General features: G+C 41.3%; 2 protein-coding genes across 2 annotated transcripts in view; one reads left to right on the top strand and one right to left on the bottom strand.

The window, feature by feature from the left end:
• LOC130265444 (atrial natriuretic peptide receptor 2-like) overlaps positions 1-9,638 on the top strand; it is a 33,754-nt gene extending 24,116 nt beyond the window's left edge. The window contains exons 16-23 of the mRNA XM_056514545.1: positions 110-223; positions 1,055-1,148; positions 1,971-2,058; positions 2,801-2,940; positions 5,688-5,840; positions 6,466-6,564; positions 8,660-8,751; positions 9,322-9,638. Of these exons, the coding sequence (XP_056370520.1) occupies positions 110-223; positions 1,055-1,148; positions 1,971-2,058; positions 2,801-2,940; positions 5,688-5,840; positions 6,466-6,564; positions 8,660-8,751; positions 9,322-9,471 (930 nt within the window). The 3' untranslated portion in view covers positions 9,472-9,638. The remainder of the gene's footprint in view (positions 1-109; positions 224-1,054; positions 1,149-1,970; positions 2,059-2,800; positions 2,941-5,687; positions 5,841-6,465; positions 6,565-8,659; positions 8,752-9,321) is intronic.
• Positions 9,639-19,212: 9,574 nt separating this feature from the next.
• TMEM215 (transmembrane protein 215) lies at positions 19,213-20,257 on the bottom strand. Its single transcript, XM_056514339.1, has one exon. It carries the CDS (start codon positions 20,140-20,142, stop codon positions 19,420-19,422), a length of 723 nt encoding a protein of 240 aa, XP_056370314.1. The 5' UTR covers positions 20,143-20,257; the 3' UTR covers positions 19,213-19,419.
• Positions 20,258-25,666: the final 5,409 nt, after the last annotated feature.

Below are 25,666 nucleotides of genomic sequence, written 5' to 3'. Positions count from 1 at the left end.
CTTCACAGCTAGTTGGCACCAAGAGAAAAGAAGTATTAACTTAAAATACTGCTTGTGCTTGGAATAATAAAAGGCTGTTTACTCTGCTCACTGTCTTTCTCTTCTGCAGTTAATTGAAAGGTGCAGAAGAAATAATCCATCCCAAAGGCCTACATTTGAACAAGTCAAGAAAATGTTGTACAAGATGAATCCTGTTAGCCCTGTTGACATGATGATGACTCTGGTAAATTTAGCTTTTAAATCCAACCCAATCTGCTCACTTTCAATAACTTTTACCTCTGTCCTTCAGGGTTGTTTTTTTTTTTTAATCTTATATCCCGTGTTTGGTGAAAAAATCCACTACTATTTGTTCAGTTCTTTTGGGTTGACTGTAACTGCAGTTCAGCTTGAAACCCAGCTTTCCTTCTCATTCATTTTTAACTTTCTCAACTTCTTTTGGGCTGAACATTTTTTTTTTTTGTCTGTCAAATGTTGTTTGCAAACTATATTCCCCCTTTCCTGTGGCTCAGTGGTCTTATAGTACCAGGGATATAGAATACCTGCATGCTACAAATAGCATGTTTATAAATAATTTTGAGCAGTGTATGTCAAGCTCATCAGCAGAGAAGATTCCTGGCTCCACAGACTATTGTCTCACACAGAGGAGGGATGCAAACAGCAAAGCATAGAAAGATGGTTTATGAAAGAGCCCTGTGAGTTTTTGATAAAAGATTGAGACCTTGTTTTGTTAAGATTTTGATCTGTGTCTGTAGGTTGCCCTCTGCATTGGATTTGGCCCCTAAAGTTTGCATGAAATTTGAAAAGACTGGAATTGCCTTCTGCTGTCTTGTGTGTAAGCAACAGCCTCAAGTCTAGATTCATAAAATTACCTAAGGAGAAATCTAATCTTTGGATTTTGTAAAAAAGTGTTAGGTGTCTTAGACTTGTGCCTTTTTATATCTCTGAATGTTTTCAAAGTAGAATCATTCAAATACTGAAATCTTATCCAACTAGGCATTTGTTTCAGTAAAAAGATGAATTTTTGAAAAATTTTAGAAAATTCTATGTTATTTAGATGGAGAAATATAACAAACATCTGGAGATACTGGTTGCTGAGAGAACCCAGGATTTAATGCATGAAAAACAGAAGACTGATCGTCTGTTGTATAGTAAGTTATAGAGAAAAAAATACTGGATATTCTTCTCAATAATAATTTTATTTCAGCTGTCTAACTGCAAACAAGAACCCTTTGATAAGTGATTATTTAATAGGTAATGTTTAGCTAGCAAAAAATGAAGATACTTTTTTCTTGAAAAGCTGGAAAGTTATTTAGCTACTTTCTGTATTTTCTCCCTAGAGATCAGTGTGTTCATCTGAGAGCTATGGTCCAAAATCCATAGTGCTCTGACTTTGCATAGGTGTGACAGGCCTTTTACATACTTATAAATGTTGTGGAATTGTAGTTGGTTACTTTTGTTGGCAGTGTATGTTCCAAAATTTGGTAAGAAAAAAGGCATAAAGAGTTTGGAATAGCATATAAGAGAGGAAGAAACAAAGGGATGTGAAAGTGCAAAATAGGAGAAACAAAAACAATTAAAAAAAAAAAACCAAAAACCAAAAAACAAAACAAAAAAAAAAAACAGGGAAGTGATAGTGACAGACCTAACACACGTAGAGAGCAGTAGCAAAGAGTTGACAAAGAAGGAATTAGTAAAATCCTAGATCACACCATTAGAATCTAACCTTACTTTTTGTATAGCTTGTTTGGTCTAAAAGTTATGGAACATGTGAAAAATCTGGATGTGCTATCAGTGAGATTTATGGTAAATTCTTACATTATGGCAAAGCAGATTTTGATGCCAAGGGGTATTTTCACCTTCATAATATTTTGCATTTGTGAACAATTTTTGTGCCTTTAAACAAACCCATTATGTTTAATGTGGTTTTTTATCCATGTAAAAATATTACAATGCTCTACTTTCTACAACAGGTATGTTGCCAAAACAAGTAGCAGATGATCTCAGGCAGGGAAAACCTGCCCAAGCTCAGAGTTACTCAAGTGCCACCATCTTCTTCAGGTAAATAAAAGTGAAAGATAGGACCTGAACTGTCTCCTACAGAAGAAACGTCTAGGCTTCTAGTGGAGGTGAAGCTCCTAACTGAGTACAGAATTTCTATCTAAACTGCCACCTATTGTAACAGGTAGCTCTGCTAAAGAGTGTCTTTCAAAATTCTCACACCTCCCTATTTTTCGTTTTAATTACTTAAATAAAAAATGACATTACTCTGGAGTTCCAACAAACAGTAGCACATCACTTTACATATGTCACACATGCATGAATGTATGTTTCATAAGATAGGCCTAAGTGAAGAATCCACCTTTTAGCCTGTGTAAAGAAAATTTGTCTATCCTTAGAGTCTACCTGAGTTTACAGTTATAATTCTTTACATGTGCAGGAAGCAATATATAAATGGTGTGACTTCACTTGTCATAAGTGAACAGATATCAATTTCTCTTTTTTTCATTTATACCTATAGAAGACTGCTCAGTCTGTTACAGGTTAAAGTCTACCTAAAGTGCTCTACTGCATTGCTAAGCAAAAAGACTTTGGTCAGTCTGTCCTTTCAAATGGAAGGACTCTTTTGTAAATTTAAATAAATGAAGACAAAACTATCCAATAAGAATATCAGCAAAAGAATTATTGAAAGGAGAAGATTGATGTAATTGCATGGAGGAATTTTTTACAGTGTGTTTAAGATCACTAATCAGCAATGATTAGGACAGTGGATGATTATACTCTCTGTGTTGTGTTTTAACAGTGACATTGTTGGCTTCACTGAGCTGTCCAGCAGCAGCACACCATACCAAGTAGTAGATCTCTTGAACAAGCTTTATACCACTTTTGATGAAATCATAGATAACTATGATGTCTATAAGGTGGAGACAATAGGAGATGCCTGTAAGTTCCTTGAGCTGTGGACAATGATGGGCCTGGGGCACCAAGACTGAGACTCTCTGATGACAAGGAAGAACAGCTGAAGGAGATTTGGAAAGTTTCTTACTAGTGGGAAGACCAAGTAAAACAATTAGGAGCTGAGTCCTACCGGAGCCCTAGTGCTTTAGGAACATTTTCCTGCATACCTTTAATTATTTGTATGATTGATAAGTGTTGTGAATGGGGCAAATTAATTGAGTAAAATACCGCTGCTGTTTATTTGGTTCCTGTGGCTAGTGAGGTCTGGCTTTAAGTCTTGGCAGCAGATTAATCCAAATTGGAAACTTCTGTATCACAGGAACACAACTAAAAAATTTACCTTCTAAATGAGATCATAGATTCCTTACCCTAATCTTTATTATCTGTCTTTTTGCAAAGACTATAACAACATTCCTTCTTCTAAGACACTGTAGGGGCTTGACTTTCTCTTCTCATTGAGTTTGTAGGAAAATGTAGAAAAATATTTGCTACCATGGCAATCTACTGGGGATAGATTAGTTTAGTTCCATAAAACCTAAGGAAATCTAACAGGGCTTTTGGATGAGACAGACAGAATTCCTATAAGATATATGGGGGAATAAAAGCCCACTCTTTTTTTCTCTGTGGAGCTATTGAACACATTCTTGAGAATAAAATTCCTGAACAAATGCCCTCCCATAGATCCCTAAAAGTCTGGTTTCTTGCCCTACATAGTAACAGAATTGAAGAATCATAGAATGTCCTGAGTTGGAAAAGATCCACAAGGATCCAACTCCTGGCCCTGCACAGGACCATCCTCAAGAATCACACCATGGGCCTGAGAGCATTGTCCAAAAACTTCTTGAGCTGTGTCTGTCTTGGTGCTGTGACCACTTCCCTGGGGAGCCTGTTTCAGTATCCGACCACCCTCTGAGTGAAAAACCTTCTCATGATACCCAATCTAAACCTCCCCTGACACAACTTCAGCCCATTCCCCAGGTCCTGTCCCTGTCCCCACAGAGCAGGGATCAGTGCCTGCCCCTCCTGCTCCCTCACAAGAAGCTGTGACTGCAGTGAGGTTTCCCCTCAGTCTCCTCCAGGCTGAACAGACCAAGTAACCTCAGCCATGCCTGACATGGCTTCACCTCCAAACTCTTCACCATCCTCATGGCCCTTCTTTGGATGCTCTCTATTACCTTTGTGTCTTTTTTGTGTTGTGTCACCCATTTCTGCCCCCAGCACTGGAGGTGAGGCTGCCCCAGCTCAGAGCAGAGCAGGACAATCCCCTCCCTTGCCCAGCTGTGATGCTGTGCCTGATGCTCCCAGGACAGGCTTGTTCCTCCTGGTGCCAGGGCACTGCTGGCTCATGGTCAACTTCAACCAGGATCCCCAGGTCCCTTTCCTGTACTCATTTCTGCTTCCAGCCTCTTCTTTCCCAGTCTGTCTTTTCATCCAGGGTTGTCCCATCCCAGGAGCAGAATCTAACACTTCTCCTTCTTAAACATGAAGCTGATGATTGCCCAGTCCTCAAATTTCTCAAGGTCTCTTAGCAGGCTGTTTCTGCCTGTGAGGAATTTAGTAGCATCGGCAGACTTAGTATCCCTTCCAGCCCACTGTCCAAGCCATTTATGAAGCTGTTGAAGAGCACAGGGCTGAGGATGGAGCCCTGTGGAACCTCCCAGTGACAGGTCACCAGTCTGGTGTCACCCCATTCTCTGTAACCCTTTGTGCCTGAGCCCTGAGCCAGCTGCTCACCCATCCCATGATGTGTTTATCTAGCTCTGAGCTGGACAGTTTGTGCAGAAGGATCCTGGGAGAGGCAGTATCAAAGGCTTTACTGAAATCCAAGAAGATTACATCAACTGCCTTCCCTTGATCACCAGGGTGGGTTGTCCTGTCATAAAAGGAAATCATATTTGATGATCAGGGCTTTCCACTCATGAAGCCATGCTGGCTGTGACAAATGGCTGTGATGTCCTTCAGGTATTTTTCATAGATATTTTCTATGAAATTTGGCTAGGCACTGAAGTGAAAGTGACAGGCCTGTAGTTTGCAGGGTCGTCCCTCTTGCCATTCTTGAAAATTTGGACAATACTGGCCAGCTTCCAGTAAAACTGGGACTTCTCCAGATTTCCATGGCCATTCAAAAAGCATTTTGAGAGATCTTACAATGACTTTGCCTGTTCTTTAAGTACTGTGGGATAAATCCCATCACATATTATAGATTTACAGGGATCAAACTAGAGCAGTAAATCCCACATAAATTCAGGGTTTAGTGGCAGTTTATCATTCTCACAGTCATGGTTGTCTAGGTCTAGGACCCCAAGAACCCATCATCAGTTTTTAAAGCATAGTGCAGGAATCTTAGGACAATGCCTAGTGGGAGTCAATGACAAATATTGCCCAGTATCTGCCCAATAACAAAAGGTACTGAACAGTCTGTCCCACTTTAGGCATTCTCAGTGGAGGGGAGGATGAAGCAAGAAACGATTGGAGGGAGTAAATCTTATGTAAAAATAAGAAGGAAATACAACATTTTTCTTATGTAAGGTAATTCCATACTTGAGCCATTGCCCTAACCTTCATTTATTTCTGGCTTTCTTTGCTCAGCAGGCACAACTGTGCCTTGGGATATGATGGAATACAACTTATTTATTTCTTTATTTCTTTTAATTTTTTTTATTGGAGGCAGCATACTTTAGTGAATTTCTGTGTAATGTCAAAGGTTAACACAGCTGCATTGTTGTTTTAAGATATGGTGGTGTCAGGAGTACCCAAGGAGAATGGGATCCTTCATGCTGGTGAGATTGCAAGCATGGCTTTAGACCTTCTGGATGTCTGCAAGACTTTTAAGATCCCTCACAAGCCCAGTACCCTCCTAAAGATAAGAGCAGGAATACATTCAGGTATGTTGAGATAGCTGAAAAAGTCTTCCTCTGGCCTTACAAATGCCTCTGTAGTGGCCATTTCCTCTCCATTAAAAATGAAGTTAATTTTCTGATATGCAGTGGAACAAACATAGAGGTCATCCCAACAGAATAATTTATTGGATACATGGGATATTGGTACCCTGTTTTGAATACAACATGGGAAACATCCCACAGCCCCTGTGCCTTTGGTGATGTTAGAACTGCCATTCTGTATCCCTTACTTTTCCCTATCAGCTGTTCTCAAAACAGTGGGTTGTTTCTTGACATTCTGATCTAGCCTTTACTCTCAGACTCTTAGGTCCCTGATTTAATCTGATGTATGATTGCAATTCCTTCTTAATAGACAGAGCTGGACACATCCTGTGCAGCCCAGCATCTGCCACTAACCAATTAGCGTGTGTTGTCTTAACAAAAAATCAAATATTCTATGTCTTGAATCACTTGTAAGACAGATTTGTAACCCATGTAAAGACAATACTGACAATCAGACTTTATCTGGTTAGCAAATTAGATTTAAGATAGGGTAGGAAGCAGCCACAAGGCGCATAACTGATTATGTGATTTACAAACACAAAATGCCTTGTTTCCTATTTCTTAACAGGAGCAGTTGTAGCTGGAGTTGTTGGAACTAAAATGCCAAGGTACTGTTTATTTGGAGATACTGTGAACACAGCTTCCAGGATGGAATCTACCAGTGAAGGTAATAAGGAACAAACTGCAGGTGGGATTTTAATCATCCCTGAATTAGTTCTTTTAAAATGTTGGGATGAGTCTTGAGACCTGACCTATTCAAATTATTCTGAATCCAGTAAAGAGGTTTTTGATTTCTGGGTCCAGTCTGCCTAGGGACAAATTATTTGACTGATATTCTCTACAACTATTTTTGTAACCAGATCCCCTTATTTCTCAAGTCTCAGAAAGAGATTTTTGTGGCTTTGAAGTTCTCTACAGCAAAAAAAAGGTAGGAATAAAACAAAATGAGAGGCAAGTGGTTATGTTCACTATTTCTATTTGTTCCTGGCACCCAGCTGGATTTATGGTAAAAATATTTTAATTACTCCTCTTTTATTGCTGATAATTTTCTCTAATGGAGAGCACAAGAAACAGTAGGACACCATGGGAGCTGTGTCTGTGTTTAAGCAGTATAGAAAATTATGTATGTGTCCTCTAGAAAACAGTTTAAACAGAAATGTTGTGGAGGTATTCTCACCACTTCTTCCTAAGAGATTGCAGAGCTCCAAGTTTACTTAGCAAGCTTCATCTTTAGCCAGTATGAACATTTGGAACCTGAGATTCTGAAATACTTTAGCTGATCTAGAAGAACTGAAAGGAAAAAAAAAAAAAAAAAAGACTGGGTGATTCAACGTCACAGAACCGCGATATCTTGTTTCTTTTCCTTCATGAAATGAAGCTGAGTCGTTTTATGGCTTATATTGCAATGCATTGTAAATTAACTAGGAACATACAAGATTCTTCCAGTTTAATTTTGTGGTAAAAAACAATGCTTTCAATGTCTATCACGATCCACTAGAAATAAGGCAGAAAGGCAGGGGAATGGTCCTAAATGATGGATTTGAAAATTTTGAAAGGATTTGAGAATCACAAGCATCCATTCCTTCTCACCATTTTTATTTTTCCAAAGCCAATACTAACCTGGATGGAACACCTATAACTTCATTTTCTTTCTGTCAGTCTCCCAAATAACTCCTTTCATGCTCCTTGTGTCATCTTTTCTGAACTCCTTTAAAACGAATACCTCCAAAATCTGCTTCTATCATTCATAAGTTATCTTTTGTTCTGCATGCCAGTCTCTTTCTCAGATGGTGCATCAACACTATAGACTTTGAAGTGAAGAAGAACATTTATCTTCTTTCAAGCGTTTATTTTCTCTCCCTCTTTTTTTTGGCTACATACATCTGAGGACCTCAAATTACATTACCAAGTTTTAACCCTAAGATGATTGCTTTAAAATAAATTGATTATTAGCAATGTGCATTAAAAATGCTATCACCAGGAATCTGAGTGCTAGTGTCTTTTTCTCAAGCAAGATGACAAGTGGAAATATAATGTATCTAGTGCAAAGGATATTTCTGAGATATGTATCTACGTATGTTGAAACTACAGGCAGTGTTTAAACAAATAAAAGTGGACATTATATATCTGTCATTTTCTTATTTAACAAAAATCAGTTAGACAGTCTTAGCCAGTCCTGCTATCATCTGGGATGTTTTTTAAACAAAGAAGCATAATGATTGGCTCTGTGTCACAGAACATTACAGGTGAAAAAAACTTGTATATTTTTTAAAATTTTGGCGAATATAATTTCTTCCTACTGTCTTAATTTAGAGGTTTCATTCTGGAGTCAGACAAGGATGGCTATTTCTTTAATGTTTAGACTTTGCTGAAAACTAAATGTGCTGAGAAAGCACTGGCTCTTTAATGACTAGGAGGTAGAACTGTGTACAGTTTTCTTCACCAGATGAAAAGGATACTCATCAGTAGCACAGATAGACAACTGCAAAGAATGAAAAAATATTAGATGCAGAAAGTGAAAAGTAGTGTTTGTTGACAGACCCATATTTGTCCTGAGATGCTCTCACAAATAGGCGAGGATACTGGAGCTTGTGTGCAAACATTTTGAATAACAAATAACAAGGAATGAAAACAAAGATTTGAAAAAAATACCCAAGGGGGAATTCATTAATGAGTCTTGAAATTTTTGACACATTATGAGAGAGGGATCTCTCTTAGATGTACAAATTGTTTGCTAATATGATATTTCTCTTTCTTTCCAGCTCTTAAAATACAGTGCAGTTCAAGTGCATACCAGCTGCTGGAGCAGATTGGAGAGTATGTGTTAGTATACCGTGGGAATTTACAAGTCAAGGTGTGTATGCAACATTTATACTCAGCTTTCCAGAGAGGGGAGTGTGAAAATACTCTGGAGTCCCTGAGTTTTAACCCATGCAGTCTCCTATATCTTTTAGTCCTCTATATCTCACAGTGCTTTGGTTAGACTAATTCCCATACTTGAAGAGAGCATGTTATGTTCAGATTTTAAGCCAGGAGCAATTCCATGGACTTGTTGATGGGACAAACCTGGTAGGTCAGAGATGAAGGTCTTAGTCAAGCCTGGAAGTCTTCCATGGCACATTCACTGTCACAACTGCTTGAAATCACAAAAGGTCCTTCAGAGACATCACAAATCATCATGAGTTCCATAAGAGAATTAACATACTTGTGGATCCAGTTTTGGATGGAACTTCAAGGAATTGTTTTGAATTGCTATTACTGCTATTATCTTTTATGGAAATGTTTTATGCCTCATTTTTCCTCTATGTAAAGTGGCTGAAATGCACATATTTCTCCTTTTGGGACTTGTTTTGCGTTATAGTAACAAAACTATTTCATAAATGACAGATAGTGTTATAACCCTGTGACTAATATTCTTCCTTAGGGGAAAGGAGACATGGTCACATACTGGCTTGAAGGTAAGAAAGCCTCTGTCACCCAGCAGGCAGTCACCAGCACTCCTGGGACTCCTCAAGATGCCAACAGACTTTCATATAGTCCGATTCCAGGTGTTCTTCCTGGTGATCCTCTCTGAAGTTCTGCTTCCTAGTCACTCATTAACTCCAGTATCCCTTCTGCTTTCAGTCTTTTAGGTCATCCTGCTGAACTAGAAAATTAGAAAAGAGATAATACACCCCTTTGGCCTTGTGAATGTATTAGCTCAGGCTCTATTTACCGGTGTTCCTCCCAGCAGTGGCTCTGAAAACACAGAAAAAGCAAAAAACCCATCTTATGGAGTAATACGTAGAAATGGCCCAGCAGCTACCAGAGCAGAAGGTAGCTCCCAATGTTGCTTCTTGGCTTGATTTTGATGGGAAATCCTCAGCCAACAGCCACCATGACTTCAAAATTAGCTGGTTGGACATTCCAGCCTGTGAGGTGCTCCCACAGGAAAGGAGACAGCGTAGTGTTACTGTTTAGTGATATCATAAACCCTGGGGTGTGGTTGGTTTTTGTGCTGTGAAAGGGAAAAATGAGGTGTGTTGTGTGAGGAAGTAAGATCCATCAAAAGAGGAGGATGGAGCAGAGAAATTAGAGTGGATACAAGTTGAAACAAGAATTTGTACTCCTACTTCCATTTCATCCTCAATGTCTGAAGCATAGAAAGAAGAATTAAGAAAAAAGTCTGGTGTGTTTCCATACAGCCATTTCCTAGTGACACCTGCCATCTTGTTGCAGAGACCTGAAAATCTTGGGAGAGAAATGCAAGACATTGTATGCTGTTGCTAAACAGGACTTTAGTTCACTACAGCTGCTCTTTTCTTTGGCTGCTCTGGGACTTCTCTGAAAAACAGCTTTTAACATTAGCTCGTGTTGTTGCTTTGACAAAAGTGTCAGTGAACCTACTATTGCTGGATAGCTGTCTGTCAGTGAAATCAGGCAGCCCTCTGAGTCACTGTGTAATTTAGGACACAGTTTAGGAAAGGTCATTCCTGAGCCAGCATTTCCTGTAAAGAGAGAACCACCACTACAAGTGGAGTAATCTCTAGATGAGTGTGATTCCGTGAGCATTGATGGTGTTGGCTTTATTTAAAGACTTACTTTTTGGGGCTAATCTGTTTTGAAGAGTTTGGCCCATTCTAGTTCAACTGGTTAACAAACAATCTAACAGAATAAATGAAACTGAGAGACAGAGGATATCTAGTGTCAAAGCATTTCCACCATAATGTGAACTAGACTGGATAAAGCTAAAAGGGAGGAGATAAAAAGGAAGGACTTTGAGTGACATAGCACCACTTACTCCTGCTTATTCTGCTCCCTTACTCTCCAGTCTGACTCTGAACCTAGACAGAAGAACAAGAACATGCATGTAGTTGCAACTTGTATAAATTTGTGTAGTTAAACCAAGCAGTTGACTACTTGTTCATGTTCCTATGTAGCTACATAGCTAGAACTTTTAATTCCAAGTATGTGCTGTGTGATAGTGGTAGGAGTGTCACTTTTTTCAGCTTCTGTGAGAAGTAAATGCAGTAGAAATTATAGATTTTTCTGGAATGCCTAAGAGAGGTAGAAAGTTAAATACTTCCAAATTATAGGAGATTTTTTTTTTAACTACACAGAAAAGATATATAGCATTCTGAGTCTGTGTGTCTCAGAATGTATCTGCAACTTGAATGGAACAAAAATTGCAGCAAGGGACATAGACACATCTTACTTTGGCACATGAGATCCCAACATAATGTCTAGCCAAATTTTTAATTAGTTTCATATTTTTCTAAGCTTAAAAATTCCATTCTCCTTTTTAAAATTTTGTATTAGAAGGTATACTATAAGTACTTGTTTTGTAATCTTAGTAGAACAAACCTTTCAGGTATCAGTAGCCCAGAGATATCCTCTAATACAACCATTTCCTTTATCCAGTTGCTATCTAGAAATTGTGAACCTCTCTGCTCTATTTTAGTACTTCATGGTGTATTAGTTTACATTATCTTAATGAGTTTGTATTTGCTTATGTTTTATTAAAAAGGTGCATATCCTTATCAAATGTGGATGTGAAAGTATATGTTTTGTCCGTAGTATTTCAGTTTTAACTCTTCTGTTTTATTTTATTGTTGTCTATGGAATTAAAAGACTTTATTAAAGTGTCTTATGAGTTTAAAATCTCCTACATAGAAATGAGTGATGAGTGACTAACAGCAAGCTTGCTGGATTGGCATCTTTAACCACTGACAAGCCCTTGGGTAATAGTCCAGTTATGCTGAAGATAGCAGAGACTCTTGCTGACTTCAGGCAGAGCCTGGTAGTTTTCTATTAAAGAGGCACAGCCTGAAGAGCACCTGGGTCAGCCTACTTCAGTTTTATTGTTATTTCCTGATCCTCTCCTTGAACAGAGCATCTCCAGAATGAGAATTATTTTCTACAGACTGTTGAATCTGTCATGTCTTTCCTGCAACTTCAAGCAATAGTCCTTATTAATGTCAGTTTGTCTGATGACTGTGATGATGTGACTGGCTTCAGAAGATAGAAGTACAGTGGTGAACATTACAAACAGAAGTGTCCTCAGTCAACTGACAAGCATTTTAAGATTAATGTCAGGCATTTTGACAGATGTAGTCAATGGCAACGGCCATGTTTGGGATGCAGGAAAGCTGGTAAAGCTGAAGTATGATAACCAGAACAGTGCTCATCTGTGAGCACTTTAAATCCACAGAGATTCACATCCCAAATTTGGAGCCAGTCAGCTAATCTAGCAAGCATTCTTTTCTGAAATGGCACTATATACTAGAAGTATGTGATGCGTTCTTCCTTTTCTTGGTGATTTTATCTATGCCAGAAAATGGGAAAGCAATTGCAATAATAGAGCTGAAGAAGTGATACATACTTTATAGATCACTTCACACAGTGGCCATTCATTTTCTACAGTGGTGCAAGATAATACAGAGGATACTAAGACTCTATTCACAATGTGGTGATTTTATGGAAAGACTGTGCATTCTGATTATTGTTTATTGCAGCTCCATCTACCTAGCAGTGAGAATGCAGGCAAGAACACTAAAAAAGAAAAAAATTTAAAAATCACACAACGCAAAAACTGACTTATGAAAGTCTTTTATTAGATTGATAAACCTTCACTATATTGTTTCAACTTGAATATTGAGGAACAGACTGAATAATCACAATATTTTAAAAAATCACAACAAGTAAAGCCAAAAATTCATTAATGTATTTCCAAGTGTAAAACTTCCTAGATTTTATTCAAACCATGGGCATTGGAAAAAGACTGTTTTGCCACCAAGAAATTATTCTTTATCCCCAAGATTAGGTAGCAAACATATTTTACTTAGCTTGTTATTGGTGTGTGTAAGGGGTCTCCAATTCTGAGGTTCTTTTTTTTATTTTTTGCAAACAGAAAAGTTATCCACATCCTTGTACAGAATATTAGTCAAATGAAATAAATTAATTTGTTTAAATAAAAGTGAAGTGAAATCAGGTGTCCTTTGCAAACAATGCAGGGAATGTTGAGCCTGACTGGGAAGTTGAAGGATGCAGCGTCCCTTTAAGGTCAATGTCTGATTAATATGAGATTTCCCCAACTTGTAGAACATCTCTCCCACCTACTCAGACCCTTAAAAATTAATAGACCTTCCATCTAAATTGACCTCAAAAGTAGAAATCTTTGGTTTTTTTAAAGAGTGTCTTTCTGGGGCTATCCTTTCAAACCTGTAAAAAGACAAGGCTATGCAAGATTGTTCTGATTATACTCCAGCTGAGTACCATCTGCTTTTCAGCTAATGAACACCTTGTCCTCCTAATTCCTCTCCCAATTCTTCCCTGCTTCAGTATAGAACATTGCACTGTAGATTTTTTTACATTCTAAATTGAAATTTGAAGATAAAATATTTTGCAATAAAATGTTCTCTCCAAATAAAATATGGGGAAATTGCCTTTCCTCCTAATGTAAATTTTGGTTTAAATTTAAATGCACTTTCAGATGAAGAGATATAAAACTGCCAGGGTTTGAAATGGGACAGAGTGGGTGTTTAGAATTTGTTTGTGTGGGAACCCTAATGACTGAAGCCTTCCAAAGAACACCTATGAATCCACATGATATTATTTAATGTCCCACAGCCTAGTAACCACAGTCCTCTGGTTCACACACCAAAACAACCTACCCCACTTTCTTATTTGTACACCATCTTTCCACTGCACTAACTATGTCTTAAACATATATGCAATCCTTTCTGGAACTAAATTCCAAAGACTGGATTCAATAGTTTGTGTACAGCATTAATTTTGACCTGGAAGCTGCACATGAAATGTTTAGTGTTACGACTTTGTGCAATTTGTCTTGGATTTCAACAGCAGCAAAATAAGTACTTCCTACCAGTGAGTACCAGATATGAAGCTAGTGTAGAAGCATCCTTATGTTCATGACTGTGCACAATTGCATTATCACTGCATTTCATAGTAAAATACAGTGTTGTGAAAATCAGTGTTTTGATGAGATCTAAAATCGGATCCCCACTACATGGTAATTTTTTCCTGTAGTACTTCTCATGCCTTCAGGCAGGAAAACACATTCTGTCCCTACCTGAGGAGCCATCTGGGTAAGCTACCAAAGATACAATACACATAGAACAGTGGTAAACATTCTGCTTTTGTCACCAGAATTCAACACAGCTAACCTGACAAAGTAATGAAATACTGTGTATGATGCCTTTTTGGTCTCCTTTGCTTTTATGAAGACCTCTCCTGTCCTACTCTCACTAGAAGATGTGAGAGTACAGAGACAGATTTTCAAAATGTTTGACCCTTTTTCACTCCCTGAGGAGTGAAAATGACACTTGAGGTTGAAAAAAATGCTGGAAATCTATCTTCCAGAATTGACTAGAGGTTCACTGGTGAAACACCAGTGGTTTGGGGAAATGCTGAATGCAAAGAATTGGAAAAATTCAGATTTCAGTTGCCAGGATTTCACAGGGGCCATACTGAAACACAGACATGGAATGTCTTAACTCTGTTGAAAGAACTGTGTGTTCTTGAAGGGCCACAACAGAGTTGTTCTCAGAAGTTTTTTCTCCTAAAGAACAGAAGGAATTTTAAATTGCAGCAATAGACTTGAGGCAGAAAAGCTGGGTAAGGTGTTGGAAAACCACCTCTGAGGAGATCTCAAATTACTGTGTTGCTATGATTGTGCATTCTGTTACCTGCCTTGCAGACATATGTATAGCATATATACACACCCCCATCCAGGGTGCAGTTTGTAAGTAAAAACATTAAGCATAAACACTTCTGTGTATCTGACACAAGGCTAATCCATGCACTGTTCTGAACACAAAATACACAAAGATTTAAGAACTAGTGAAAGCTGAATCTACATGTCTGGTAAAGACATCTAGCATCGATAGGACTCCTAAATCAAAGGTAATGCTTACCTATGAAAGTTTGCCAGGGTGCATGAAGAGGGACTTCTCAATCCACTCTCTCTGTGGTTTCCAGACATGAAAGAGCACATTCCACCAAAGAAGTAGCAAACCCACCAACAGTTCTCCCTGTAGGGATTGCATGTTCAGACTGGCTGCAGAGTGGAAACGGGCTCAGCATGAGCCACTTTGCAGCTGATGCCCCATGCCACCTGCCAAGAGAATACCTCTAGCCTACTTATTAGGAAACTCCTCTACAAGTTTTAATACTATTTATATTAGAAGCATGGACAGAAACCTTTCAGACTCAGAAGTTTCCTATGCCTTGGCTTTACTGGCAACATGCTGAGAGCCAAGGTGCTGTGTGCTGACTGTGCTCTGCAAGTAAATAAGCTAGTCCCTACATGCACATAAAAATCAGATTGGCAGTGCTTGGTGGCGTGACAGTCACCCACCTCTAACCCATGGCAAAATCCCAAGCTTGTGCTGCAAGAACTGACAATATAATTGAATGTCTCAACATAACAGCTTAGATTGGATGGATGATGTAGTGTCAAATTCTACCACCCCAGCCAAACACAGGAACTCACTCTGCAAAGTCTGGTGGCGGCAGGGATGGTGAGAGGGGGGTCACAGTAGCTGTTGCTCTGGTAATTACAACATAATAAATAGCTACTGGAGCCAGAACTGCAGAGAGTTTGGATCAGAGGGGGAGGAACTGCCTCTGCAAGAGTATGACATTTTTGCAGAATGCAGATCAAGAGTACAATACCAGTCCAGAAGGACACACTGAGCACACTCACCTCTTGCTTATTCAGATCCAGGCCAAAAGGACCAGGTATTGTTTTGCACTCAGGAGGACAAAGTGCATGCTGGTTAAAACTTCAAATTGTCTTTTAAAGACTTTGCAGTGACCAGCTAGTATGACTGTAAAAATGCTACTTGTGACAACAGAAATTTATACAAAGCAACACGAGATTGCCTCTTGTTGATCTGCATACCACATTGCCTCTTAAAACACAATACACTACATTGTAGCACTATGATAAATGCTAGTGCAAAAATAAAGTTTATATATCTTAGGAACTTCTCTAAATATCCAATTTGCTGTTTTCCATTAAATGCTTTATACACCCTCCCATCCATACTTTAGGACCAAGCAATACATGGTTCTCAAGACATTTATCCCCCAAGATATTTATCCCCAAAACTGAGCTCCCCTACAGCTTCATGCATTGTTTGGAAGAGAGCATTGAGGAGAGAAGTGGGACTTTGACCCGGAGGTTTTTTAAAGTAGCAAGAACAGAAAGAAACTCTTATCTCTGGTCACAGCTTGGAATCACACCCCAAGCTGTGGTATTCTGAAGCCAAATTCAGATTAGAAGCTGCCTCTGAAAAGCAAAGTGATTATTCCTGCTTGTTCTAAGATCAGCACCAGCACCAGAAGTCCTAGTGTCCGCATGAGCTGAACAAAAATAAAGTCCCAGGTGCTCTCTTATCTGGGCATGTTAACTGCATAAAAAAATTGAAAATGCTGTCATGATGACTGTGATCAAGTATGTATTAGATTTCTACTGGCAAAACTATAAAAATGTCACGTTATTAAAAAAACCCAAATCAACAGAATCACAAAACTCCCAAAACAACAAAAACAAACAAAAAACGAACCTTAACACCTAACCTCCCCACAAAAAAAAAAAAAAAAAATAAATAAAACAAACCAAAACTCCTTTCATTTTAAAATTTAAAAATTCATATTTTTAAAATGGCCAAATTAGTTTCCACTTTATTCTCTATGAAACTAGCAGGAAAAAAAAAAAAAAAAAAGAAAAAGAGGTTTCAGAGGCAGCACAAATTTATTTCTCTAATTTCAAATTCTCACACTTCAATTAAAAAAATTAGAGGATTACGGTATATTAGCCTAGAAATATTGCTTAAAGTTGTATTTTATTTTGAAATCTTAGCTGAATGAATGGGGAGATGACATTGCCTGTAAACACCAAATTTTAAACACACATTTTTTAATACCTCTTTCTGTATTGTGGGAAGTTTTCCCTCCCATTAAACTTTGCTTGAATAAAAGGACGCTCTTGTTTTTACACTAAGAATGGAATAAAGCACATGACTCAGATCTGCATGTCTGTATATGAAGTTATGTATTTACTACTCCATTTGTCACTAAAGTTTGCAGTCTTCTCTTGAAAAAGCCTGTGTAACTTTTGAGAGAGAACATCTAATCCTAGACAAAATGTAAAAAACTTGACTGCTTCCTATATATATATTTGCAGAACTGTACAAATCTAGGTTCCCAGCAGGCTGGTGCCTTGCTCTTATGCAAGACAAGCGATTACTCACAGCCCTGTCAAAGGCAGCAGGCAGGACCCAGTAGCCTGTTTTCTCGTGGTGGGTCTGATCTGCAGGGATGGTGAGCACCCCTGGGCGTGCAGTGAGACCCTGGCCTGCTCTGCTTAGAAGCAGAAAGCAACAGACCCTATTTGTCACCACGTTCATCAGCAGTATTTTAGCTGTTGGCTTCGGAGGCCATGAAATAAGACTTCCTGGTGCCATTAAAGAGTTGCTCTGTACATTGAGGAATAAGATCCTGCAGTGACTAAGCCTAAGCAGGAGGCAAGCTGCTGACAACAACTGAGTGCTTTTATGTGGAAGCTGAACACATCAGGGGGAGGGTCTGCTTTTGTGGAATTCCTCTACTCTCGGATAAAACCTAGGCTGCACAGACTGCAGGTGTTCATTTATTACCACAGTACTGTTCCTGCATGCCTGAGCAGCAGAGCTGCCTGTAACCACCTATTCAGAGTTTTTGCCTGAACAGGTGATTTACCTTCAACTAGCTACTGTTTTCTGAATTTATCCCAATAGTATCCAGATGTCCCACCAAAACTTGGCCAGAGGGTTAACATCTTATTTGGTCTGAAAGACACCAAGCTAGCTGGAAAATTGTTTCCTTCTTCTGGAAACATCTTCAGAGACTGGTTGTCTGTTACAATTTGACATAAGTTTCTCAACAAACAAACAAATACACACATAAATATATGTATAAAATTTACATTCACTTTCCAGACAATTCCATGGGCATGGAAAGCCTCATTTAAGTGCAAAATTCCCTTTAAATTTTCTACAGAACAACTCAGGTCGCTACAAACAAAAGGCTGCTTTTCTTATTTCCTACTCTGGTAACTCAGTGTGTTTCTCTGGTACAACTTATGGTTGACAAAAACCAGCTAAGTAGGAACAGCTATCAAGACTTTTATCACACAGGAACTTTTTAGCTTTCTGGGAATTTACTTATAGGAAGGGGGGCTTTGTGAGATGCTAGCAAATTACTCCATGCTTTAGCAACCATTACCCTAAGACCTGAACACTCAGAGCAGCTGCTCACCATGCACATTGTGTTATACCACGTCTCTGACACCTACACTGTAGAGGTCAGGTAAGATGTCTATGCACAGCATGGAACATGCAACTTAGTGTTGGGCAGAATAGCCAGGATTTGTATTTCAGTATGTAAACTGCAGGCTCTGAGTTTGAATGGTTAATCTTCACTACTCACTTCACATTTTCTTGCTATGTATCCATAAGCTGTGAAAAAACCATCTGTCAGTCAGGTCCTCCTCCCAGCAAAGCATGGCTTTGAGACCCCTGAGTGGACTGTCACCATGCATTCCCCATACAGAAATATCTGTCATTTTAGAAAAGGCACAAGAAAATGGCATTTTCAGAAGAGTCAGATCCCACTCTAAACATAACACACAGAAGTCTATTCCTGAAGCAATTTTTGAGGTACTGAAATATATTTTGAAGACCTGAGTTCACTGACATCTGCTCCTAGTCTCTGCAAGAACTTTGTCGTGTTCATGTTGCATTCTCCTTGTCAAGTATGTGTCTAAAATCCAGAAGTGTTAGAAACATTCCAGTGAACTCAAGACCAGTGGAAAATTAAGCTAACACGTCTATGTTCATGCTATTGATGATGGGTTAATCTTCGAAAAATCTCCTGAGCCTGTCTGGTTTCTAGGAGACTTTCAGAAGAGCCCATGGGGTCAGGACATCTATTCCTTTACACAAAGGAAAACAAAATCCTGCCAGGACAAAGGGAGACAAATGACTTCTATACTCCCTGACATCAGCCAGCTGTTAGAGTTCATGCTGACATCCCTCAATCCCTCCCAAAATGAAGTGACAGTATTTCAAAAACTTATTCAGCCATAGAGCACCACATTCTTTCCTACAGAGAGCTCCAGAGTTTCATACAGCTCTTGATCTCAGCTGACAGCTACTGCTGCCCTGCTGCCAGCGTGCCTACGGGCTTGGGTACAATATGCAGCAGGAAAACCAAAGGGAGGGAAAGGGAGAAAATAAAATTAAAATGCAATTTCTTTTTTTTTCCAAAGATGAAAAATTGAATTCCTTAACCTTTAAACATGCTTGTTTACTTACAGAAAGCGTACTTCAGGCACAAAAGGTTTGAGTATCAGTCACATAACACTTTAAATTGAAATACTATCAGGATTGTCCCATGCAGTCAGCTATATTATCCCCTATCAAGAAGTTGACGTTGCAGTTTTTGTATACATACATATATATAAAGTATGCATCTTTCACACAATGGTCTCCTGGTCTGAGTTGACTCCGGTGGGGTTTATGTAACAACAGTACCTGTCATAAGGGCTGTTATCCTTGTAAGAGCAGACAATGATACTATCTTTAGGAGCCACAAAAATGTTGTCTTCAATGTCAGGGCAAGGAGTGCTGTCCCTGCTGGGAGAAGAGCTCTTCTTCTCCAAGGCACTGTATGTGGAGCCATCTCCCACGAACACATTCTCTGGCATCTCTGGGTAACAGCTCTCCAGGTATTTCAGCATCTCCTCCTGCTCCACCTTTTTGGCGAGGCTCTTGCCCTCTGCCGGGGCAGCGGCGGTGGTGCCGGAGGTGCAGATGAACACGGTGTCCTCTCCCCTCAGCCCCCTCCTGTCCTTGCGGTAAGCTTTCCTGGCCAGCTCGTCACAACTGCCCTTGCCAGACTCCAGGTCCGAGGGGGTCCTTAGCAGCTCCACGACATCCCGGTCCCTGACCTCCTTGCAGCACGGGCGCATGTTCTCGGGACATTTGGTGCAGCCGTCGGTCTTTCTGGTGAGGGCGATGGCGGCGATGCCCGGCAGGCAGATGGCCGGCCCGATGGCCAGCAGCGGGATGTCCCCCAGGGTCTCTCCCTTGATGCCGGACACGGTGAACATGAAGCCGAACACCAGAAAGACGCTGACCAGAGCCACCACCAGCCCCGTGCGGGGGTTGATGTCGTCGGGCCGCAGGGTCCGCGCCATCCAGCTGGTGCGCACGGGGACCGCGCCGTCCCCCGGAGCGCCCCTCGGGGCACCGGGCAGCCGCTCCCCGGCGAGCTTCCGAAGTTTCCCGGGCAGCGAGGCGCGGAGGACCCCGACAGCCGGCGCCGCTCGGCTTCCCCTCGGCGGAGCCGCAGACGGAGGGCGGGCCGGGCCCGGGAGCTGTCCTGCCTCCTGCCTCCTCCCTCGCTCCCTCCCTCCCGCGCTCGCTCCCTCGCTCCCCGGAGCCGGTCGGAGCGCCTCGCCCGGCTCCGGCCCCGCCGCGCCCTCCCACGCTGCCGGCGGGCGCGGGGGGCTCGGACCCTGCCCGAGGCCGGGGGTGCAGAGACCGGACTTCCAGCAGCAGCGGCCGGGGAGACAGCTGCCGCGAGGGTTCACCTGCCCGGCCTCCGCCTCCTCCTCCTCGTCCTCGCCCGGCCCCGCCGGAGCCCCGCACAGCCGTGAGTACGCGCACCGCCCGGCGCGGGATGCTGCGGGGCCAGCGCTCGCCGGGGCTGCCCCTACCTGATGGCCACCGCTGCTCGGGCGGCCGCTGCCGCCACCCCGGGCGGCTTTTCCCTCTCGGGAGAAGGGGAGCGCGCCCCCGATGAGCGTCCTTCCTCGGGAAGCCGGCATGTGCATCCTGCGCACGGGCCCCTGCACCCAAAGGCTCTTCTTCGGTGAGGACGGGGCTTGCGAAGTAAATCCTCTCCCGGGCAGGCAGCAGTCCTGCCCGGAGTCTTCTCCCAAGTTAGGCACCAGTGGAGAGCAAGGCTTCAGGAGATGCTCTGCGGCAGCTGGATTTCATCCTGAAGGTGGCCCTTAGGGATAAAGCCTCTCCTGATGTTATTCCCTCCCCAAGAATGAACATAGGTGTTGGGGTTCCCTTGGTATCCATGGCCTGCCGACTGTGATGGTGACGTTCTGTCCCTGTGATTTGATGCACTTCGATGATGGCAATTTGAAGTAAGCACCACCAGCTGAATGAGTATAGAAAAGGATCTCAAATAGGTGGGAATGTGGAAAGGCAGCAGCATCTTCAGGCAGGTTGCCAGTGATACAAAAGACTAAATACTTTCACCTGGGTTAGAGATGCTGGGAGATAAAAAGGAGTCATACCAGAAAGCTTCCAAGAAAATTCAGGTAACAGAAAAGGACACTCTGAACTAAAATTGTGAAATCATGGTTTATTTAAGGTTTCCCATTAACATGATTTGTTTTCCTCATCCTATGAACTTGGAAAGCCCAGAGAAGCCAATTTAGAAAACACATAGTGGTTTGTCAGGTCATGAAAAGCATGGGTTTTATTTACCATCCCTGCACTACAACATCAATGGAGCACCTCTGTGTTGTAGATTTCCAACTTGCCTCACAGAGAACAAGTTCAAGAATATAATTTTGTAAGTGGGAGCAGTTCCTGCCTTACAGGACACCTAATGTGGTGTCAAGTTAAAGTATTTACTCTTTCATTTGAAGGATGGGTAAAAATGGGAGTAGAAGTACACATTGGAGAGAGTTTTTAAGTCAGTGGAAATGGCCTGTGTTTGAGATTAAAAGTTTGCAATGGACCACGATCATTGTTTCAACTTGTGCTCCAGAAAATTGTCTAGTGAAATTCACACTGAACCTCTCACCTGTTGCAGAGTGGGCTGAAACAGGAATGTTTTGGATTCTGTTGCAAATACCTTTCTTGACTGAAAGATTTAAAAACCAAAACCTTCTATCCAGCACAAGTTAACTTCTACTTTTGCCACTCTGCAAAATAGTAGTATGAGAAATGACAGTAGCGTTGTCAGCTCCTATTTTCCAGAGTGAAAATTTGCTGTTTCTTTCCATCTGCTGTTACTCAGATACACAGCTTTTATGTCCTCATGTTGGAATGAATAATGCTTTTTTTTTTTTATCCATCAGCTAGATTCTGGATGAAAGGAAGTGATTAACCTTAAGCAAGCCTGTCCCACATAACTAAAATGTTGTAAAGTGTGAGTTATGAAGTAATGGGTATGTTGGTAACTAATGCCATGAAAGTCCTGTTCCTGCTCCCTGACCTTCCTTCACCTCCCCTAGTGCATTTGAATAGTTTTAAAAAAAAATTGGAAATTGTTCTTTTGTTGAAAAACAAATTATGATGCCTGGGAAAAGCAATTACCTGAAGCTGTATTCATCAACAGTCCTTCAGAGATAGAAAAAGGACACAGAAATATAAATATTAGTGGCATTTGTGGAGAGGAAAATTGCTGTAAGAGCTGAAGTACATGTCAGAATATCTAACAGGAGTAAAAATGGCCCTTCAAATTTAAGCGACAGGCTTGCCGAGATGGAAGAGGGAACATCTACTTTGGAACAGAATGCTGTTAGTGGACAGAAAAACACAGAAAATGTCAGGACAAAGGTGGAACTAAATGTCTTCAATTTGTCCCTTTGTGAGTGATTTCAAGACAAGATTGTATGCTTCCAGCAGGAAGGGATAGAAAGGGAAAACAATCACCCAGTTCCAGGAAAGCATGCCACAATTGTTAAAATTGTCTTTCCAAGCTAGAAATCGAGAGACCAGCAAGTGCCACTTAACACAACTGAGCAACAATGCAAATGGTTGAATTTTCTATCCTGTTCATAACTAGAGAAAAAAAAATTTACTCCTTTAAGGTGGAGTATGTTTCTGTCCTGGTGCTGTACACAAAAATTAGGTACTCAACCACATTTTTATCTCAGTTTTCAACAGCAACCTGTCTTCCCCCCTCTTGAGTAGATGGGCAGCAGGAAGGACTGAAGGAAAGAAGTGTTCTCTATGTAATAGATCAGGTTTATGACCACCTGAAGAACTTGAACATGTGTGTCTGTGGGATCTGGTGAGATGCTGTGCTGCATAGATTTAATTTATCTTTACAGTGTCTGGTATGGGGCAGTGTTATGGAATTGTTTTAAACACAGTGTTGATAATACAGAGATATTTTGTTACTGCTGAGCAAGGCTTACACAGAGCCAAGGCTGTCTCTGCTTTCTGTACTTCCATGCTGATAAGGAAGCTGGAAGGAGAAACAGCTGGGACAAGTGACCCAAATTGATCAAAGGGATTTCCAGACGATGTGACACCATGTTTAGTACATAAAGTGAGGGGAAGAAGGAGGAAAGGTTGGACATTTGGAGTGATGATGTTTGTCTGCCCAGGTCTCTGTCAGGTGTGATGGGGCCCTGCTGCCCTGGGGATGCTGAACACCTGTGTGCCTGTGGGAAGCACTGAATTCATTCCTTGTTTTGATTTGCTTGCATGCATGGACTTTAGTATCCCTATTAAACTGTCTGTATCTCAACATGACTTTTCTACCTTTTACCCTTCTGATTCTCTCTCCAGTTCCAGTGGTGGAGGGTGGTGAGTGAGTGGCTGCTGGGGCTTGGATGCTGGCTGGAGTTAAACCACGACAGGTACTTCCCAGAGTCCCAAGGGAATTAGCTGACATAGTTGCCAAGCCACTCTCCATGGTACATGGAAAGTCCTGGCAGTCAGGTGAAGTCCCAAGTGACTGGAAGAGCAGAAATATTGGACCCACCTTTAAAAAAAGCAGGAAAGAGAACTCTGGGAACTACTGATCTCTCAGCCTCCCTGGAATGACTTTGCTATTAAAAGCTACCCAGTAGCTCCCTAAATTGTGTAGAGAAGGATTTGATGGGTGGGATGTTCAGTGGATATGGAATTGGTTGAATACTAACACCCAGAGGGTAGAGGTCAACCACTCAATCTTCACATGGAGACTGGTAATAGATGGTGTCCCTTAGGGATCTGCCTTGGGACAAGTACTGTTTAATGTCTTCCTCAGTGATGGAGAGCCATTGACAAGTTTGCAGCCAACCTGGAGTGGTTTGAGTGGGGCTGTTGACACACCAAAGGCCAGGATGCCATCCAGAGGGACAAGTTTGAGAAGTGAGCCCATGGGAATCTCATGAGGTTTAACATGACCAAGTACAAGGTGTTGCATGTGGGTCAGGACACTCCCAGTATCAACACAGCTGGGGGATGAACAGACTGAAAGCAGCCCTGCTGGAACACTGGGAGATGCTGGTGGATGAAAGGCAGGACATGACCCAGCCATGAGAACTCCCAGACCAGAAAACCAAACACATCCTGGGCTGCATCCAAAGCAGTGTGGGCAGCAGGGGAGGGAGGGGATTCTGCCCCTCTGCTCTGCTCTGGTGAGACCCCACCTGGAACCCTGCATCCAGCTCTGGGGTCCCAGGACATGGACCTGTTGTCATGAGTAAGGAGTAGGGCCACAAGGGTAAGAGCTATGGAGCACCTTTTCTGTAGTGAAAGGCTGAGGGAATTGCTGAACCTCATGAGATTCCTGTGGGCCCACTTCTCCACCTCATCCACATCCCTCTGGGTGACGTCCTGTCCTTCAGGAGTGTCAACCACACCACTTACCTTGGTGTCATCTGCAAATTTGCAGTGGGTGCATGCAATACCCTCATCTATTAATAAAATATTAAATAACAGCGGTCCCAGTACCAACCCCTGAGGGACATCCCTTGTCACTGATGTCCAGATGTCCATTGGGTCTCTGAGCTGTTGACCATTTTCCTCTGGATGCTACTGTCCAACCAATTCCTTATCCATCTAAAAGTCCGCTCATCAAATCCATCTCTCTCCAATGTAAAGAACAGGATGCTATGAGGGACCATGTCAAAGGCTTTACAGAAGATAAATGACATTCACAGTCCTTCCCTTGTCCACAGATGTAGTCACTCTATGCCAGTCTATTCCACTCTCCATTTCCAGTCACTAGGGATTTCTCCTGACTGCCATGACTTTACAAATACAGTGGAGAGTGACTTGGCATCTACATTAGCCAATTCTCTCAGGACTTTCTGGGATGCATCTCAGTGGATCCTGTAGATATACATGTTCTGGTTGCTCAGGTGATGGGGAACCTGATCTCTTAAGGAGGAAAGCACTTTTCTCACCCAGCCTCCACCTTGCTGTCCATCCATTCAAGAGGTGTGGGAAGAAAGACTGACAATGAAAAAAGTTGTTGAGTATCTCAACCTTCTCTTGTCTGTTGTTTTCAGCTTTCTGGTCATGCCATCAGAGCAGCACGTTTTCTTTGACCTTTCTTAATTACCATGGAGCAACCAAAACATCTATTTGGATAAGCAGCATAAGATGTATTCCTTTGGTTTTTTATGTAGGTTTGAAGATAGAGATCAGAAAAGGATGGACTAAGATGGATGTGGTGAAAAGGGTACCAGTTGAATGACAGGTAATTTTTCCTGGTACTTCTTTCTTAAACCCGTTCTCTGAACCTACTGTTTTGCAGATATGATTGTCTGCTTCAGTAATGGCTTTTTGCAAGAGCAAAGACTTTCTCTGACCAGGCAGTACTGCAAAATCCATGGAAAAATGTGTGTACCATATTTTTTAGTATCTTAAAGTTAAAAGCTCTGGTAGATGGAGTTTTGAATGAATACATTACAATTGGCATCTGGCTTAGGTATAAGATCTCAAGAACTCCACAAGCCCTTAATAACATCA

Source organism: Oenanthe melanoleuca, chromosome Z, assembly GCF_029582105.1.
Source record: "Oenanthe melanoleuca isolate GR-GAL-2019-014 chromosome Z, OMel1.0, whole genome shotgun sequence".
Classification (NCBI taxonomy): domain Eukaryota; kingdom Metazoa; phylum Chordata; class Aves; order Passeriformes; family Muscicapidae; genus Oenanthe; species Oenanthe melanoleuca.
The sequence above is the reverse complement of the archived record's forward strand: the minus strand, read 5'-3'. Positions and strand labels throughout refer to the sequence as shown.

Coding starts and splice junctions, on each gene's coding strand:
- TMEM215 (XM_056514339.1), bottom strand. CDS start 20,142: ATGGCGCGGACCCTGCGGCCCGACGACATCAACCCCCGCACGGGGCTG.